General features: G+C 51.8%; 4 protein-coding genes across 4 annotated transcripts; all 4 read left to right on the top strand.

Annotated features, from left to right (window-relative positions):
- Positions 1 to 316: 316 nt before the first annotated feature.
- Positions 317 to 1097, top strand: BROUX77_005028 (uncharacterized protein; the record flags this gene model as incomplete). The annotated part of the gene is made up of 4 exons (XM_073749857.1): positions 317 to 523; positions 677 to 730; positions 788 to 902; positions 985 to 1097. 4 exons carry the CDS (start codon positions 317 to 319, stop codon positions 1095 to 1097), a joined length of 489 nt encoding a protein of 162 aa, XP_073605485.1.
- Positions 1098 to 2286: 1189 nt separating this feature from the next.
- BROUX77_005029 (uncharacterized protein) lies at positions 2287 to 10081 on the top strand (the record flags this gene model as incomplete). The annotated part of the gene is made up of 3 exons (XM_073749858.1): positions 2287 to 2297; positions 2759 to 4110; positions 4212 to 10081. 3 exons carry the CDS (start codon positions 2287 to 2289, stop codon positions 10079 to 10081), a joined length of 7233 nt encoding a protein of 2410 aa, XP_073605486.1.
- A 1532-nt stretch (positions 10082 to 11613) lies between these two features.
- On the top strand, positions 11614 to 12120 carry BROUX77_005030 (uncharacterized protein; the record flags this gene model as incomplete). The annotated part of the gene is made up of 1 exon (XM_073749859.1): positions 11614 to 12120. One exon carries the CDS (start codon positions 11614 to 11616, stop codon positions 12118 to 12120), a length of 507 nt encoding a protein of 168 aa, XP_073605487.1.
- Positions 12121 to 14352: 2232 nt separating this feature from the next.
- On the top strand, positions 14353 to 14757 carry BROUX77_005031 (uncharacterized protein; the record flags this gene model as incomplete). The annotated part of the gene is made up of 1 exon (XM_073749860.1): positions 14353 to 14757. The coding sequence occupies one exon, from the start codon at positions 14353 to 14355 to the stop codon at positions 14755 to 14757; it is 405 nt and encodes a 134-aa protein (XP_073605488.1).
- Between the last annotated feature and the right edge of the window lie 2159 nt (positions 14758 to 16916).

Below are 16916 nucleotides of genomic sequence, written 5' to 3' on the forward strand. Positions count from 1 at the left end.
CCCTACGGTATTTTATTTTCAGGCAGTCAAGTCGGTCCACTGTCAAATCGCCCGTTACTTTCGCGCTGGTATTGTTTCAGAGACAGGGTTGTTGTTATTAGGGTTAGTTTGGACTAGTACGCATCATGCAAGAGGAGGTTTCAGGGGCTTCACATGATGAAGTCTAGATCGGAGAGCGAGTTTAGCTGATATTCAACCACCATCTTATATTCATTCCTGTTTCTCTTTGGCTTGTAAAAAACGGCCTCGACTGTCAACAACATCCCGACAACTCGCTCAACCCCCACCAGGCACAGATACACAGACTACCCCCGCCATGCGCTGCCTCTCCTCTCCAGCGACGCGCCCGCTGCTTTCTCTGGTGCTTGGGCTCGCGGCACTACTTGGTGCTGGCCCAGCGCCGGCGCATGCCATCCAACTCAAGGACGAGCTGAATGCCGGATGGACATTTGGATTGCTGCCGCGTGATAGCGAGAATCTGCAGACCTTTACGGGCGCATTGGGAGGAGCGGAGGCAGATCCGGTAGGTTGAACGGAGGAGGGAGAGGATATGACATGCATGGACCGAATAGGTGTGCCTGTGTGCCTGTGTGTTTCCGCATTCTGTTCTTGTGGTTGTGTTTGTTTATATGATTGGTTGAATCTCGGCTCTGGGGCTAACACTCAATCTCATCAGATCACCAAATCTAGCGACTCCTCACGGCCATACGAAGTCAACGGCGATACCTTTGTGAGTTGGATACTCCCCTTCTCCCTTTCCCGGCCCGGTCTCTCTAACACCATCCAGCCCGACTTTGCCACTGCCGCCGGCCGTTCTTGCGATAACCAAAAGAACAAATGCGCGACGATCGCCAACTCGGGCGGAGCGTCGTTTACCGTGGGTGACTGCGATTCGCAGAACAGTGAGTTTCCTGTGGCTACTGTCAATGCGAGTGGCACTGAAGCTAACGATGTATTCTCTCTCTTTTTTCTTCTTGGGTCCAGACGAGTGCAAGACAACTGTCAGCCAAGCAGCAGTGACCACCTTCTCAGATGGCGATGGCCAGTTGGCGTTGGTTACGTCTACGCCAGAGTTGGATATCTTCTGCGAGTTGTAGGGCAGGCGGGGAATTGAGGGCGGCAGTAAAAGACGGGGGGCCAGGTCAAGCTAAGACCATCTATCTACACTTCTATTAGGACCAAAGACTACGAGTCAAAGGGAGAGAAGCAGAGGAGGGAGCTTGGGGACTGGATTGGGCAGCAGCAGAGGGGAAGTGCCGGGCGGCAGCATGAATATGTGTGGGGTTAGGTTAGACTGGCATGGACCCTTAATTTCGAGGGCAGAGCAGAGAGAGGCAAGGAATCTCCTTTGAGAGGAGAAGAGAAGAGGAGAGGAGCACGGATCTGGGCTTTCTTTCACCTGCAAGGAACAGCCCCGGAGCTGGCAATATCCACCCACATGTAACTATAGTTGGTTATAGTTGGCCATGTATGGAGCCACACTTATATTCAAAGACACTCAAAGAAACGTTGTCGTCGTCGTTGGCAAGCGCCGTGTAAGCTGACAGGACACAATGCCATGGGCTTCGGAATAGGCTAGAGAAATGGGCAGACAAGACAAGCCGCGGCGCTGTCTACCATGTGCTGGCAGCTGGCAGATGGGACATTGTTCAGCATCAGACCCTAACCCTGTCAGGACCCGATAGACGTCGGATATTATTATCGGGCCAAGTATTGGGATTGGGGAGCTCTAGCTGCAGCTCCATCAATGCTTCGCTCCCTTTGGGGCGTCCCTGTTGTTATACTCGTACATACAATAGCAGCGAGCAGAGCGAGGCTAACTGGAAAGGCGCGAGCGAGCCATTCAGCCGATGGGGATTGTGCATGTGAACGGAAGGGAGCAGAAAAGGACGAGCCTGGATTTCTTTTGAGCTGGAGTGGAGGGAGGGACACAGTACCAACAGCACGAGAATAGAGGATGGGAACAGAGGATGAGAATAGCTGCAGCGCTGCAATACAGAACTGGTTATTATAATTAACCAACTATGCCATGTACAAAGTTATGCAGACACAGGCCTTAATTAAGCAGAATCCCCAAGTCCACCACCACTGAACTTCCTGCACAGCTAATTCATCCATTCTCCCCCTGTCCGCCCCCTTTTTTCGCTTCTTTTCTTCCTTCTTTTTCTTCTATTTTCCTCGTCCGCCATTGTGTTGTGCCCTGCCCTACTGCCCTCTCGTCTCGCCCGCCCGCGTGCTTCTTCAATTCTCACCGAGCCCGTGAGTCTCGTCTCGTCCTGCGCGTGCATGCTGCAGTCGTTCAGTGGCTTTTTTGTTATTATTATTGTCTGTTCTTTTTTATTTTGTCTCTTCGTTTCTAGTCCCCTCATTTCATTTCACCCCGGCATCTTTATCTTCCACCGACCGTGACCGTCTCTTTTGTCTAATTGTCCATCTGTCTATAACTGTCGATAGTCATCATCCGTCCATCCATCTCCATTTGGCCCTCCCCCCGACCGACCTTGGCCTCAGTCCTAATTCTAAAACGACTCAGCCTACCATTGCCCCAGCATCACCACAGCTCCAATTGAGACTCGGTTGCAGACGACTTGATCTTCGTCTGCGCTGATCTCCAGCCGTAAGTCGACGCTCGCTCCCCGCAAGCAGAAGAGCGCCAGAGCCCGCTGGAATTTGCCTTCGTCTTCCATGCCAGTGGCCCTCGGGCGCTTGCATCGCTGCCGCTGCTAACAAGCCTCCCTTTCCCTTTGTCTCAATATAGAGCTCTCACGACGGTGTCTTCCCAGCATCTCGCCTTGTCGCTTCCTCCTAGTGCAGCTGCACAGGACAGCTCCTTTTCCTTGCCCGCTTCTGCTTCTCCTGCCGCTGCTGTCGCTGCCACCTCCGGCCCATCCTCGCCCGCTCTTTCAGCCACGTCGACGGCAGACGGAGAAGACGGCTCGTCTTCGCCCATTCTCCCCTCTCTGCCTGCGCCCGTGCTGTCCGATCGCGTCCGGGACATCTTGCGCACTCCTCCGCCTGCATCTTCCCCGAGACCGCCCCCCAGCAGCACCTCCAGCGACCGCGTCGATAACAGCCCGCGCGACTTTGCCATCACCAGCTGGGGCTCTCCCTACCCCGACTCCGACCGTGAGAAACTCCGCCTCCAGGCCCTCTCTGAAAACGACTCCGACCTCTCAGAGTCATCGGAAGACGAGCCCATCCACCGCCTCGATCTGCCGACTCCCTTTCTGCGTCCGCCGCCCGACCACCCCCGCGCCCTCGTCGACACCTCGGCGATTCTGCCCTCGGCCTCCGCATCTGTCCTTGCCAATAGAGCCCGCCGCCCAGCCCGCGGCCTCACCGAGGACTGGATCCGCCAACACACCGACGCCAACGACTCGGCTGAAAACTATCTCTGGCTCAGCGACAACGACGCCAACGATTCCGGCACTGCAACCATCAGTGGGCACTCTTCATTGAGGAGCTCCTTTTCTGGCGGCATTACTCCCTGGAATCTAAGCCTTGGAAAAAGGGCTGGTGCCTCCAACTCCCCCAAACCCACCAGGAGATCGCTCTCTCGCTTTCTCGCCAACGAATCCAAACGCTCCAGCCTGGAAACTCTTCGCGCTGCTTCACACTCTTACAAACCCACCACCATGACGGCCGATTCTGATGCCACCCACGGGCCCTCGGCTGCCACTGAAAAGCCTCTTCCTCCTCCTCCCCCTCTGGCCGCTTCTTCCAGCACCGACCAGGAAGTCTCCGAGCCCGCGTCTGCCGCTCAGCCCCCCATTGCCCCCGCCGATGTCCGGAGAACATCATCCAAAGAACAGATCCCTGCAAGAGTCCGCAAGAAGATCCCATGGAAGGGAAAGTGCATCCTGTTCTGTCTCCCCCGGGAGGACAGGAGAGGCCTAGACGGCAATATGCCTCTGTCTGCCGAGCAAGTTGACCAACTATACAGAGAATGGGAGAATCTTGGATACCAGACTGCTGGATGGAGTCTTGAAACTCCCATCATTGGCCACGCTCTTGAAGATGCTGCCCAAAGTCGCATCGATTGGCCCAGCTCTGAAGACATTGCAATTGAGCGGAAAAACAAGTACAAAGTTGTGCTCCCTGATCTTGACGGTAAGCCATTTTTGAACACACAATTCCTGGGCCTGTTTCAAGCATGGCCCTACAATATCCCGCTGAGGATTTCGCGCCATACTAACTAACACCGTTCATAGCATGGGCCAAGTATACTGCCGACCTACAAGAAGCAAAGCTTCGCGCTCTCGGTGTACTTACCGCTGCCGAAGTGCCAATCCCCGCCACGCCTTCTCCGGCTCCCTCGCTCATGACCCATCGCCGCATTTCCACAATGCAGCACCCTGGACAGGTCTACTCTCCACCGATTCCGACATCTTCTGCTGGCAGTTTCATCTTTCCTGCGCAATTCAATCGTGCGGGAATGAACCAGAGCCCCGGCATCAACTCTGTCCCGACTCCGGTTTCCATGGGTGGACATCCTGCGAAATACAACGCTCGGCAGTCAATTTCCATCCCTTCCCACTCTCCTTTCCAGATGAACCAGCCTTCACCCAACTGGGCACAGCAAAACATGATGATGCATGGGCTCCACCGTGCCGAATCCCCCATGGGATATCCGGGTGCCATGTCGCCAAGCTCTCCGTTCCAGCCTACTGGTAGCCCGGCTATGAATATGCACCAACGCCACCAGTCCATGCAGTACCCTATGATGTCACAGCCTTACCAGCCCATGCCTCCTCGTAGGACACCCATGATGCAAGAGATTGTGCACGAGGAAGAGGAAGAAGAAGAGCAAGTCCAACAGAATAACACTGTTGTGGAGCCCGTTCAAAATCTTGATACCGATCTGTCTACCCAACAGGAGGAAATTCAACAAAGCCAACCGCAGGATCAACAAAACGCGATTGAAGATCAGCAGTACCACCTCGAAAAACAGCTGGAGAAAGACTTTGAGCATGCTGATTACAACCCCAACAACGATGATGTCGTTAACAGCTTACCACAGTCTACGACCACTTTTGCCCCGCAACCTGCTCACACGCGCCAACAATCTTCAGTCCAGTTTGCAGCTCTGCCAACAACACAATTTGCAGCTAGCAACACTGTGCTGCACCACCCGCGTCCACACAGCCGTGGCCATTCTCTCGCCAACAACTTCTATATGGGTGACAAGGTCACTGAAGGCTCTGATGACTCCAATAGCTTAGCCAACCAGCTGCGCTCCATGACACAAGTTGAGCCCCAGCAGACCATCAATGAGTTTGCCGAGGTTCCAACTGACCAGAGTGTTAGTGAGACTCCTGATATCGGCTTTGACTTCACCAAGCATGTGACCGCCCACCAGCATACATTCTCTACTGTCAGCAACCCGTGGCAGGATGTCACTTCGGGTAACCGCAGCGTGCGCCAGTCAAGCCATGGCAGCAAGGCATCCATGTCCGGGCTCAACGCTGACGCGCCCGTCTTCAAGTTCAACCCCGCTAGCAACTTCACGCCTAGCAGCTTCAACTTTGGTGCTAGTGCTTCGTCATCTACCTTTGAGCCGTTCCAAGGCCCCTCTACTGCTGTCAACGCTACGCCTCCTTCGACCAAGATTAGTGCCTCGGCAGCCACATTTTCCCCTGGACAGAGTGAATTCAGCTTTTCCAGCTTCCGACCCAATGCTCCGGCCTTTACTCCGTCTACCCAAGCCCAAAGTGAGGCATACGTTAGTTCGATGTTCGGAAATGTGGAGATCCCTGAAGTAGAGAACCTCACGAACAAGTCCAAGGCTATTCCCATCGTTGTCCCCAGCGACAAAAATACTGAGGAGGCTTCGTGTGATGAAGATGCTGAGGGCCGCCCCACCAACCATGCCCGGGCCAAGCGTGCTAGGGCTTTTGGATTCGGCCGTAACACTGACGATGAAGATGCTCAGCCCCTCTTTGCCGAACCCCAAGAGGCCCCTGGCAACTTTGGGTTTAATAATGGCGAGCTTGAGGAAGGTGAAATACAGTCCGACACGGCTGCTGATGATGAGGTTGCCACTCCTGTTGTAGATACTTCAGTGAACCTAAGCTCTGCTGTCCAGTCTGAGCCCACGGACACAAAGCCCAGCAGCGCCAACAGTCCATCGGCCGAGTCAATTGGCCAGCGCGCGGCTAACTGGGCTCCATTCGAGCTTGAATCTAAGCAAGAGATGCTCAATTTCAGTCAAGCCCGTCCCTTTGGCGATAATTGGACTCCTGCGCCCGCGCCTACTACATTGGCGCAGAAGCCTGGTCACAAGAAGTCGTTGTCTGTCACTGCTAAAGTATTCGTTCCCGGTGCTGCTGCCTACCACACTGAGCCCGAGGCGGAATCTGAAGCTGACATTCATGATGTTGATGTTGCTGCCGAGCTTGATGAGCTTGTCAAGGAAGAGGAACTAGCTGCACAGTCTGGATCTCAACCTGAAGAGCTTGAAACTACTCCCACCCCAGAAACCTTTGTTCCCCAGGTCCTCGAGAAAAAGACTACTGTTTCCGAAAATGCACCCTCCACGAACAATTCCCGCCGCCTCGATACCCCTACGCTGCCTCCTCCTCGTGGCTTGATGAGCTCTCGCTTCGCCTCGCCTCCACGTGGTCTCAAGGCCTCTCGCTTTGCTTCACCTTCGCCTACCCGTGACGTTGCCCCCTCCAATCTCGAGAACGACGGAGTCTCTGGTGATGAGCTTGAGGAAGATGAACTTGTTGATACACAGCTTCAGGAAAATGCCTCACCTGGCGCTACCAACGAGAGCGACGAGTCTCACACGCCAACATTCGAGGAAATTAATGACATCATGCTCGCCATGAACAAGGACCCCAACATGGGCGTGCACAAGACCATTTCCGGCTCACACCAGTCTGGCCCCAACCGTCAAGTTTCCATTGCAGCAGTTGCTGGTACCTTTGCCTTTGAGAATTCTCCTGAGCAAGATGACTTTTACCACAGTGGTAGCCTGAGCCCTGCACGTCACAAGCAATTTGTGGACTACTCGGGTGACAATGTTGGAGAGAATGCTTTCATGGGTACTCCCCGTAGCGGCTCTTTCTTTGCCGGCCCTATCCACCGCCTGAATAGAAACCGCAACCATAGCGAGGCCCCTAGTGACTGGGATGGCACGTTCACCGGAGACGACGAGGGCAAGCTTGGCCCTCGCGCTACGTTCTTTGATGGCCGCGTCAACCAGTTGGTCGATGAAGTCCTGGCTGCCCGCCTCCAGCCCCTTGAGAAAGCCCTGGAAACCATTCAAGATTCTCTCTTTAGCGGCCGCGAACGCCGTAGCCGCAACCTGTCTGATGACATTCAGCTTAGCGATGCTGACGACGAGGATGATGAGCCTATGCCTGTTTGCCCGGTCAGCCCAAGAAAGGAGAAGCGAATGGAGCTGATCCGTAGCGCTGTTGCAGAGGCCATTTCTCAGCACACTAACTTGATGACCAACTCCAATGATAACAATGTTCTGGCCCAGGCTATTGAGGATATCAAGGCACACATTGCTTCCCCTCCCCGTGCGGCACTTCTCAACGACGAGATTCCGTCCAAGACTGAGGAAATGCAGGCTCGGATTCTGGATCTCGAGCAGCGTCTGCACTTGGAAGAATCTCGGGTGCATAAAGAGATTAATGATCGCCGTGCTGCCGAGGACCGTGCCGCAGAGTTGGAACGCAACCTCCAGTCTGTTGAGAGCCGCCTGAACAATGAAGTTGCCCAGCGGGCTAGCATGGACTCTAGATATGCTAATCTGGAGACGAAGCTGCGTCACGAAGAGGAACGTGTTGCTGAGCAGGTTGATCTTCGGCATGCAGCGCAAGACGAGGCAGCTGAAAGCCAGCGTCTACTGCGCGTCTCATCCAAGGAAGAGGCTAGACTACAGCATCTTACTGACGAGCAGAGCCACAAGATCCGGTCCCTTGAGCAGGAGCTCAACAAGGCTAGCAGGCGCATGACATTACTCGAGGCTGCCAACGAAAACACATCACAGGCCAAGTCCGTTGATTCCTCTCGTCTTTCTACCCTGGAGTCCGGACTCGAGGCAGCACGCAAGGATGCCCAAAAGTGGCAATCTGAAGCTGAGGCGAAGAATGTACTTGCGGAGCGATATGAGAGCCAGGCTCTGGAGTCCCACGAGGAGGTTAAGCAACTGCAGAAGGTTCTAGCTACCCTTGGCATGCAACTAGAGGAGAATGAGCGTATTCGGGAGAACTGGAGAAACAAGTTCATCTCTCTTCAAGAGGACATGACTAGCGCTTCTCACCAGTTTACCGAGGAAAATGCTCGGCGCATGCGCCATGAGCAGGCTCTCCTGGCTCGTCAAGATGTTTTGGATGCCAAGCTCCAGGCCGAGGCCTGCACGCGTGAGCGTCTCGAGAAGGAGCTGGAGCGTCTGGAGGGCATTGAACGCCAGGGTATGCGCGCCATGAACGAAAACAAACAGCTGGAAGAGCTGCTCGTCAAGATGCGTGGCGAAAACCACGAGCTACAGCAGGCAGTCATGCGCTACCGTCTTGAGTTTGAGGAGGCGCGTGAGTCTGGTGCCAACGAGGTTCAGCGTACGCGTTTCTCAATGCAGAGCCAGGTGGATGAGGCCAACAACCAAGTCAATGTTGCACGGGTTGAGTTGGAAGAACACATTGCTGCCCTACGCCTTGAGCTTGACAACGTCAAATTGGATGCCGACTCTTCCAAGGCCCGCACTGAGATGATGGTTGAGGATGCCAACGAGACCAAAGACCGTGCTATCAAGGAGTTGACCGACAAGTACACCAATGAAATGGAAGATCTACACACGAGATACCAGCACAAACTATCTCTGGTGACGGACGAGGCGCAGACCCGTGAGCAACTCTTGCTAGAGCGTTTGAGCCTGTCGACGTCCAAGACAGAGCATCTTCAGGATCGCATGATCCATCTTGAGGACAAGCTGGAGATTGCTAAGCAAGCTGCAGTAGCTGCGGCTCAACAGGCCACTCGCAACAGCACGTCTTCGACTGCTGGACCCACAAGTGCTGCTTCTCGCGGGCTCACTGAACTCCCCGAAAAGATCTCGCCCCAAGCATTGCGCGAGTCAATCATGGTGCTTCAGGAGCAGCTGCAGGCACGTGAACACCGCATCGAGGAGCTCGAGGAAGCAACGGCTGATCTGGACCCTGACATGGAGGCCAAGATCACCAAGCGTGATGACGAGATTGTCTGGCTGCGTGAGCTGCTTGCTGTGCGCCATGCCGACCTGCAGGACGTTATTGCCGCGCTGTCTGCTGATTCGTTCGACCGCGAGCGTGTCAAAGATGCTGCTATCCGCCTAAAGGCCAACCTGCAGATGGAGGAGCAGGAGCGCGAGCGCGCCATGAACGGAGGTTCTGCCATCAAGTTGCCGCGTCTGGCAAAGACTTTCACCGACGCCGCCACGCCCCGTGTTGCCCAAGCTGTCGGCCCCCTCGCCGCGGCCTGGGGTAATTGGCGCAAGGGGCAGCCGGCCTTTGCAAGCATCAGATCGTCCGCGACCACTTCGCTTGTAGGCTCAGCATCCACCGCCCCGCTGACCAAGAGCAGTGCCGCGCCTTCTGCCGCGACCTCTACTGCCACAACGCCCACGACCGCCGCCCATCCCGAATCTACTGCTACCCCGGGCGCCGCGTCCAGCAACCTCAGCGGCCTCCTCACGCCGCCGGGCACCAGCTCGCGCGTGATTTCCAGCAGCAGCACCAACAACACCAACATGATCTCGTCTAGCACCTCACGCGCCCCCCCGCTCTCAGCCGCCAGCTTCTCGCTGGCCGACGACACCGACCCGCAGCCGACGGCGTTCTCTGCGACCGGGCGACGTCTGACGTCGGGGACGCATGGTGCGCGCCAGCCACAGCAATTAGACGTGTCGCGCACGCGCGGCATCTCGCACGCCGACAGCATTTCGTCAGCGGTTGGCGGCATCCCCATGGCCAGCGGAGCGGCTTCGCCGCCGCGCGAGCTGCGCACGCCGCCGATGATGAAGGCGCATGCGTATGACCCGGACGCGCAGATTAATGGGTTTGATGATGACGATGATTTCTTCGAGGACTGAGTAGTGTGTTTGAAGGAGGGGAGGTTCTTTTTTTTCCCGTCCTTTTTTTCTTCTTTCGTGTGGTCTGCTCCTTATGCTTACTCCGTGACTTGATTTGGATCCATGTGTTGTTTTTCTTTTGTTACTCTTTTTTTGTCTGACCTAGTTCATTTTCTCTATTGCGTCCAGATTGCCACCAAGAACGCTCACCTTTTCGTTTCATCCTCTCTTTTTCTTTTCTAGTACCTTTCTCTTTTTTTTCCCGTTTTTCTTTTGTCATTTGCTCTAAATTTGTTGGTTTTTTTTTTCTTTTTTTTTTCCCTTCTTCTTTTCCTGACCTGATTCTGAATTTCAAGTTGATATCCGTGTTTTTCTTTTGTTCTCGTGTTAATAAGTCATTTTCATTTCTTTCTATTAAGTTCTTTCTTTCTTTTAGCATGTTCTTTTTCTCTCTGTTTTCTTATTTGCATGTGGTCCATGTCTTTCTTTTTTTATAACTTAATGTCTTCATGTAACCATTGAACACTGTGTGTCTGTCTTCACTGTATCTTGAGCTACCACGCCGGACACATTCGAACTTTCGCTCATCTCATTGAATTCATCATGCAAAATGCATCTTTAACGTCTACCTCGCTTCAACGTCGCCCAGTTTCTGACTTGACTTGACGATGTTTCACGTCTTATACTAACCACTTGACTTGACTATATTTATCGTCTACCAAAATCACTAAGATCACACGACGCATTTTTATACTAACCACTTTTTTCTACAATGCTTCTTAAACGGTGATAAAATGACCGTCCTCCATCAAAAACAGCTTATCCGATATGGTCTAGGGGCTAGGATATCTCGCTCTCACCGAGAAGGCCGGGGTTCGATTCCCCGTATCGGAGATTTATCCACCGCCGAGTCGTGGTTTCCTTTTTCCTTGCCGTGGGACCTCGGTGAGGTCAGCTGGAAATTTCCTTTTTGCGGTCGGTCGTAGCGCCATTGTTACACAAACTATCAGCTGCGAAAATTATTTGCCCCGTTTGAACCCGTCCCCACCTTTTCACACATACAGCTGCCCCTCTTTTATATTTTATTTCTCCGCTTCTTTTTTTCTTCTTCTTTCTTGTGCTTTTAGTTCCGGTCCGTCTTATGGCGGGCCGTGATGCCCTTGCGGGTAGACAGGCTAATAAAGAATCAATCAATCAAGCAAGCGAGTAGACTGGTAAATAAAGGCTCTCACACCCACCAGTCGGGCGTTCGGCCTGGCCAAATCCGAACTCCACGTGACGCGCAAGCGTCATGGTCAAAACCCAGGCCTGCGACTCCCTGACGGCTCTATGCTGGAGGCGGTCGACCCTCACGGGACCCTGCGCTGGCTCGGCGTGCGCTGGTCACGAAACCTCTCCTTCGTGCCACACATCCGAGACGTGGCACAGAGAACGGCACCGGCCATTCGCGGCATCCGGATTCTGTCTGTGTGTTGGAAAGGCGCTCCGATCAAGGGCGCCCTCACGGCAGTCCGCGCATGCGTTGTCGCCAAGCTGTCCTACGCTGCGGCCACATGGTGGCGCCTAACCTCGCCCAATGCTCCGCTGAGCCGGTGTTACTGGAGGCCACAAGGCTCCTGGATCGCATAGTCCGCCGAGGTCTTCGTGCGGCGCTCCCGCTATATTGCACAACCCCATGTGCAATTTACAATCTAGCGTCTGGTTTCCCACCAATGAGTTTTGTCCTGGACAACCGCCTTGGTTCGGCCGGACTTAGGGCCACCCTCGCGCAGCCGAACCACCCGCTGGGAACAACAGCCACCAACTGGGGTAGAATAGGGAGGCTCAAGATGCTGCTCCCGCACAACTTGGCCACAAACTACCCGGCCCCCTTCACAGGCGCACCTGCATCATCTCGCCCCCATTTGCAGGGTGACAAGAAGGCTGCAGCTGCGGCGCACCTAGCTTTGGTACGCTCCTCTCCCCCCTCAGACCTCTGGATCTACACAGACGGATCCAAGTTGAGAGAGGGTAAGGTCGGCGCCGAGAGGGCTCCCATGCCGAGAATCACTCGCGAGTAGACCGGTTAATAAGAGTCCTACCATCGGTACGATGCAATGCTCTTCGCACGGCTTAGCCACGTTAAGTTCAGTCAAGTCAATTCAAGTCAAGTTATACAAATTCCAAACAAGCCTCCCAGCCAAACGACATGTCTCAGAATAAAAAAAAAAGTGACCATGAAATTTAATAGACAATGTTGTATGGAAGAAAAGAGAAGTAAATCGATTGACTGAGGTTGAACAACAAGAAGATGATCTGTATCTCGTTCAGTCTCAATCAATCGATTCACTTCTCTTCTCTTCCATACAACGTAGTCTATTAGGTTATGAGCCTGGCCCTCTTCCTCCGCAATCACAACATCGGAATCAGCCCTTCTGAAACTCCTCTTATCCTCTACTACGAATTACCTTTCTCCTCAAATCAACTCCTTTGAATCTCACTTCTCTCAGTCCTCCTTATCCACCCTCTCAAATATGAGTTCTGATATTGTCCCATATGACATGACTCCTCTTGTTCTTATTCCCATTTTCAGGGAAGATAGCGAGTTCGAACAATGGCGCAATCAACTCGTTATCCTGGCAAACTCCGGACAATTCCTGCTTGCGATCGAAAAGCCTCTTGCTGATGTCGAAGGCTTGACCGAGGACACTAAGAAATCCCTCAAACTGAGAGCAAAGGAGGTTCTATTTCTCTACGTCGAACAAACCCTCTGATAACGCGTCGCTGGTCGCTTCGAAGGCGACTATACCATCGATGCATTCACTGTCCTATCCAAGCTCAGGAACTATTTCAAACGACCAAGCTTCCATGATAAAACACTAGCCTGGCACGCCCTCCGAGAACTTGAGAATCCCTGCACAATTTCGAACCCTGTCAAATACTCTCAAAAAGTCCACCAGGCATTCAAAGAGATAGCCTCGAATGGCCTCGAAATTCCAGAGACCGATCAAATTACTTGGATATGCGTTGGTCTTCGCAGTCTATATCCCAAGTGGTATAAGACTCAAAGATCAAGATTCCTGACTCTTCCCGCTGCCCAATAACGAACTATTCCCGAATTCATAGCTGAGTTGAGGAAATCTCCTATTCAATCGAAGATCCACCTTCAAAACACCAAGAAAAGAAACGCCAGCAAGCAAGGAAGAAAGTTGAACAAACGTCAGAAGCAACCGGTAGGAAAACAAACAAACAAATGGTGCTCTCTACAAAACTCCTGGGCTCAGACAGACGAGGAGTGTGTTGATCAAGAGGAAACGCGTCAAAATACAGCCGAGGGAAAACTCTCGGAAGCCCGGCATTAGCCGGAGCTTCGCTAATCATATACTGAGACTCAATACAACCAGTTATATAGTGTGGAAATGTTGTCTACAAAACTGTTGGTCTCAAGAGACACTAGAGCTGATACAAGGCTCAAATGTAGAATTAAAAGGGTCAAGGGGCGAATTGTTGTCGAAGTGTGTAAATTACCACAGCGTCAAAAAGACGAACGTTCCTTTGAACTTGCTTACTTAGTGAGGCTTATGTCTTACATTATATACGCTGGGCTGTCATGACCTTTGTGCTGTACGTTAACTGGCTAACTTGACCTCTTTGTAGCGAACCCTACAGCGATAGTTTGACACCAACTGGCTCGTCAAAAGGCGCCTTGGCTCGCTGCATTTTCACCATATTATAATAACAAATTATATATGACATGGCCGAGGCTCGATGCAGTCCCGACTGCCATGGAAGAGCAAAGGAGAGAGATGGGGAAAACTGCAAATCAAGCCTAGATAACCATAGTGTAACTGCTCAATGGAGCATTTGCCTCCTTTCTATGTGATACAAATACTTGTGTAACTTCTGTTTGAAGCTAATGAGGACAGCAAGAAGAAAAATCTTCCACGTGTATTGGAGATCTTGAAAATTCCATCATCAGCCTCGGATTCCATTTCAGCCATTCAATGGGCTGATACTTGCGCCAAGGAGACAAATATCCCCAGGTTGTGCCATGGCTGTTTGCGAAGTCAATCATGTGGCTGTTGGGCAGTATACATTTCGCCCGCATACAGTGGGATGAGCCTGATTCTCCAAAACTCTCTCTAATCCCCCCTCAGTTCACCATTCATTTCCTCCCCAAAGAAAATCGAAGAAGACTTGATTCTCGACAAGAGCTTAGCTTCATCATTTCATTCCCGTGAAACACATCCTCAACCTGATATCGCCACTTTCGACGAGAGCCCGATATCCCCGATATCTCTGCCGTTTCCATAATGGAGGGACTAGGTGTTGCTGCCTCTGTCATTGCAGTTGTTGAGCTGGCTGTCAAGTTTGGCTCACTTTGCTTAGATTACACCAAAACTGTCAAAAAGTCCGCTGCTGAAACCGGCCAGCTACAGGAGGAAGTCGAAGCTTTGAAAAATATCGCCGAAGAAGTTCAAGACTTGTTGAAGAAGCCAGAGGGACACGAACTTGCAAAGTCTAAGAGTCTAGATCAAGTTCTCAAACAAAGCGATACCAAGCTCCAGGCACTCGTCCCGAAGCTTCAGCCTAAGCGTACCAGAAAATGGAAAAGACCATTTACTCGTGCGCTAAAATGGCCTTTTCAGAGTGAGGAGGTGAAGGGATTTATCGAGGACATTCAGGGATACAACGAAACCATCGCTCACATTCTCTAAGTCCACCAAACGTAAGGCGCTCCTCCCAATTTTCTCAAGCCAACTCTAAAAATTCTTCAATTTAGTAATCTTCTTTAGGATATCTTTCTCAAAATTGGTCTTGGTATCCTCGCCACCGCAAACGGAGCATCATTCAACTCCCACGACGAAAGAAATAATGCTGTCTGCCTGCCAGGGACCCGGGCAGAGCTTCTGGACGATATCAAAACATGGGCAACTGACCCTTCTTTCAAGTCTCTTTTTTGTTTGAATGGCGTGGCTGGTACGGGAAAGTCTAACATCTCCCGAATCATTTGCCAGGACTTTGCAAAGTGTGGCCAGCTTGGTGAAACCTTCTTTTTTAGAAGAGGTGAGGGTGATCGCGGAAACTTGTCAAGATTCTTCTCGACGCTCGCGACTCAGCTCAGCGAGAAGTACCCGGACTTCGCACAAATCATACGCAAAGAAATCGATGCTGACAAAGCTATTGTGAGAAAGAGCCCAAGAGACCAGTTTGAGAAGCTGATCAAGGAGCCACTGGCCAACGTTTCTCCTGGGTCTGGCAAAGCTCCCTTGCTTGTGTTTGTCATTGATGCTCTTGACGAGTGTGACAATGATGAAGACATGAAGCTCATCATCAATCTGTTCTCGTGCGCAAATACTATGAACTCATACATCAAGCTGAAGTGGGTTATCATTAGCCGACCTAAATTACCCATCCGCCTTGGCTTCAGCGCTGCCAAGGGGACATTTCAAGATTTCGTTCTTAATGAGATACCGCCGAGCTTTGTTGAACGTGATATTTACGCGTTCTTAAAACACGAGCTTCATAGAATCAGGACGGATTACAACAATTTTGCGGACGCCGAAAACCAACTACCTCTTGACTGGCCCGGAAAAGACAAAATTCAGACTCTTTTGGGAATGGTCACTCCACTGTTCATATTTGCGGCTACAACCTGTCGGTTCCTTGGCAATCAGAGATGCGCCAATCCAGGCAGATAACTTGATGAAATATTGCGCCTGAATACGGAGAGTCAAATGTCGCGGTCAGAGTCAACTTACTTGCCCGTCTTGTATAGTCTTGCTCAGGGTCTGTCAGGTAGAGAACAGAAGGCTGCAATCGAAAGATTTCGGGAGATTGTTGGTCCGATTTTCGTAGTTGCGAGTCCGCTCTCAACTAATGCACTGGCACAGCTTCTTAGCATCCCGAAAGACATAATCAAAACTCGGTTTGATTTGTTATACTCAGTACTTAGCGTACCATCTTTAGATCGACTGCCAATAAGGTTATTTGACTTATCTTTCCGTGACTTTCTAGTCGATCCGGAAAAGCGTGGGGTAAGCTCTTTTTGGGTGGACGAAAAAGAAACCCACAGGAGATTGGCTCAGAATTGTTTGCGTGTCATGAAGAAGCACTTGCGTCATGACATTTGCCAACTCGTACTGCCAGGAACGAAGTACGCCGATATTGAAAGCGATTCGATCCAAACCTATATTTTTCTAGAGCTACATTATGCATGTCTTTACTGGTTTAGCCACATGGAAAAAGGAGAAACTCGTCCCGATGACAACAGCGATGTTATTCTGTTCTTGAAGGAGCATTTTCTCAATTGGTTAGAAGCAATGAGTCTTATTGGAAGAGCCCCGGAAGGCCTCAAAATGCTGAGGACGCTACAAACACTTCTCAAAGTGAGTGCCGATTGTGAACTAGACACGATCGATGAGCTAACCGTCTCAGGCAGAAGAAAGCCATGACCTGAAAGCTTTTTTGCAAGACGCGTTGCGATTGGTACGAGTTAATCTGGCGATAATCGCCGACACTCCTCTTCAGATTTATTCCAGATTTATTCGTTAGTCCTTGTCTTCAGCCCAAAAAATAGTCTGGTTCGACGGATCTTTGAACAAAAGATCCCGAAGTGGATATCTACCAAGCCACGAACAAATGATTACTAGGACCATTATGAACAGGTCTTAGAAGGGCACACTAACGGAGTAGCTTCAGTGGCCTTTTCATCTGACGGGCAGCTCGTGGCCTCCGCCTCAAATGATAATACAGTGCGACTCTGGCGAAGCGATGGTGGCACCTGTGTTCAAGTGCTAGAGATGTTCACCCGTACTCTCAAATTCGATCGTTTGGGGGGCTTTCATACCACTGATCACAGTGTTCTAGATGTTTC

The sequence above is a fragment of the Berkeleyomyces rouxiae genome, assembly GCF_048999995.1.
Source record: "Berkeleyomyces rouxiae strain 22BRR77 chromosome Unknown BrBRR77_ptg000004l, whole genome shotgun sequence".
In the NCBI taxonomy this organism is placed as follows: domain Eukaryota; kingdom Fungi; phylum Ascomycota; class Sordariomycetes; order Microascales; family Ceratocystidaceae; genus Berkeleyomyces; species Berkeleyomyces rouxiae.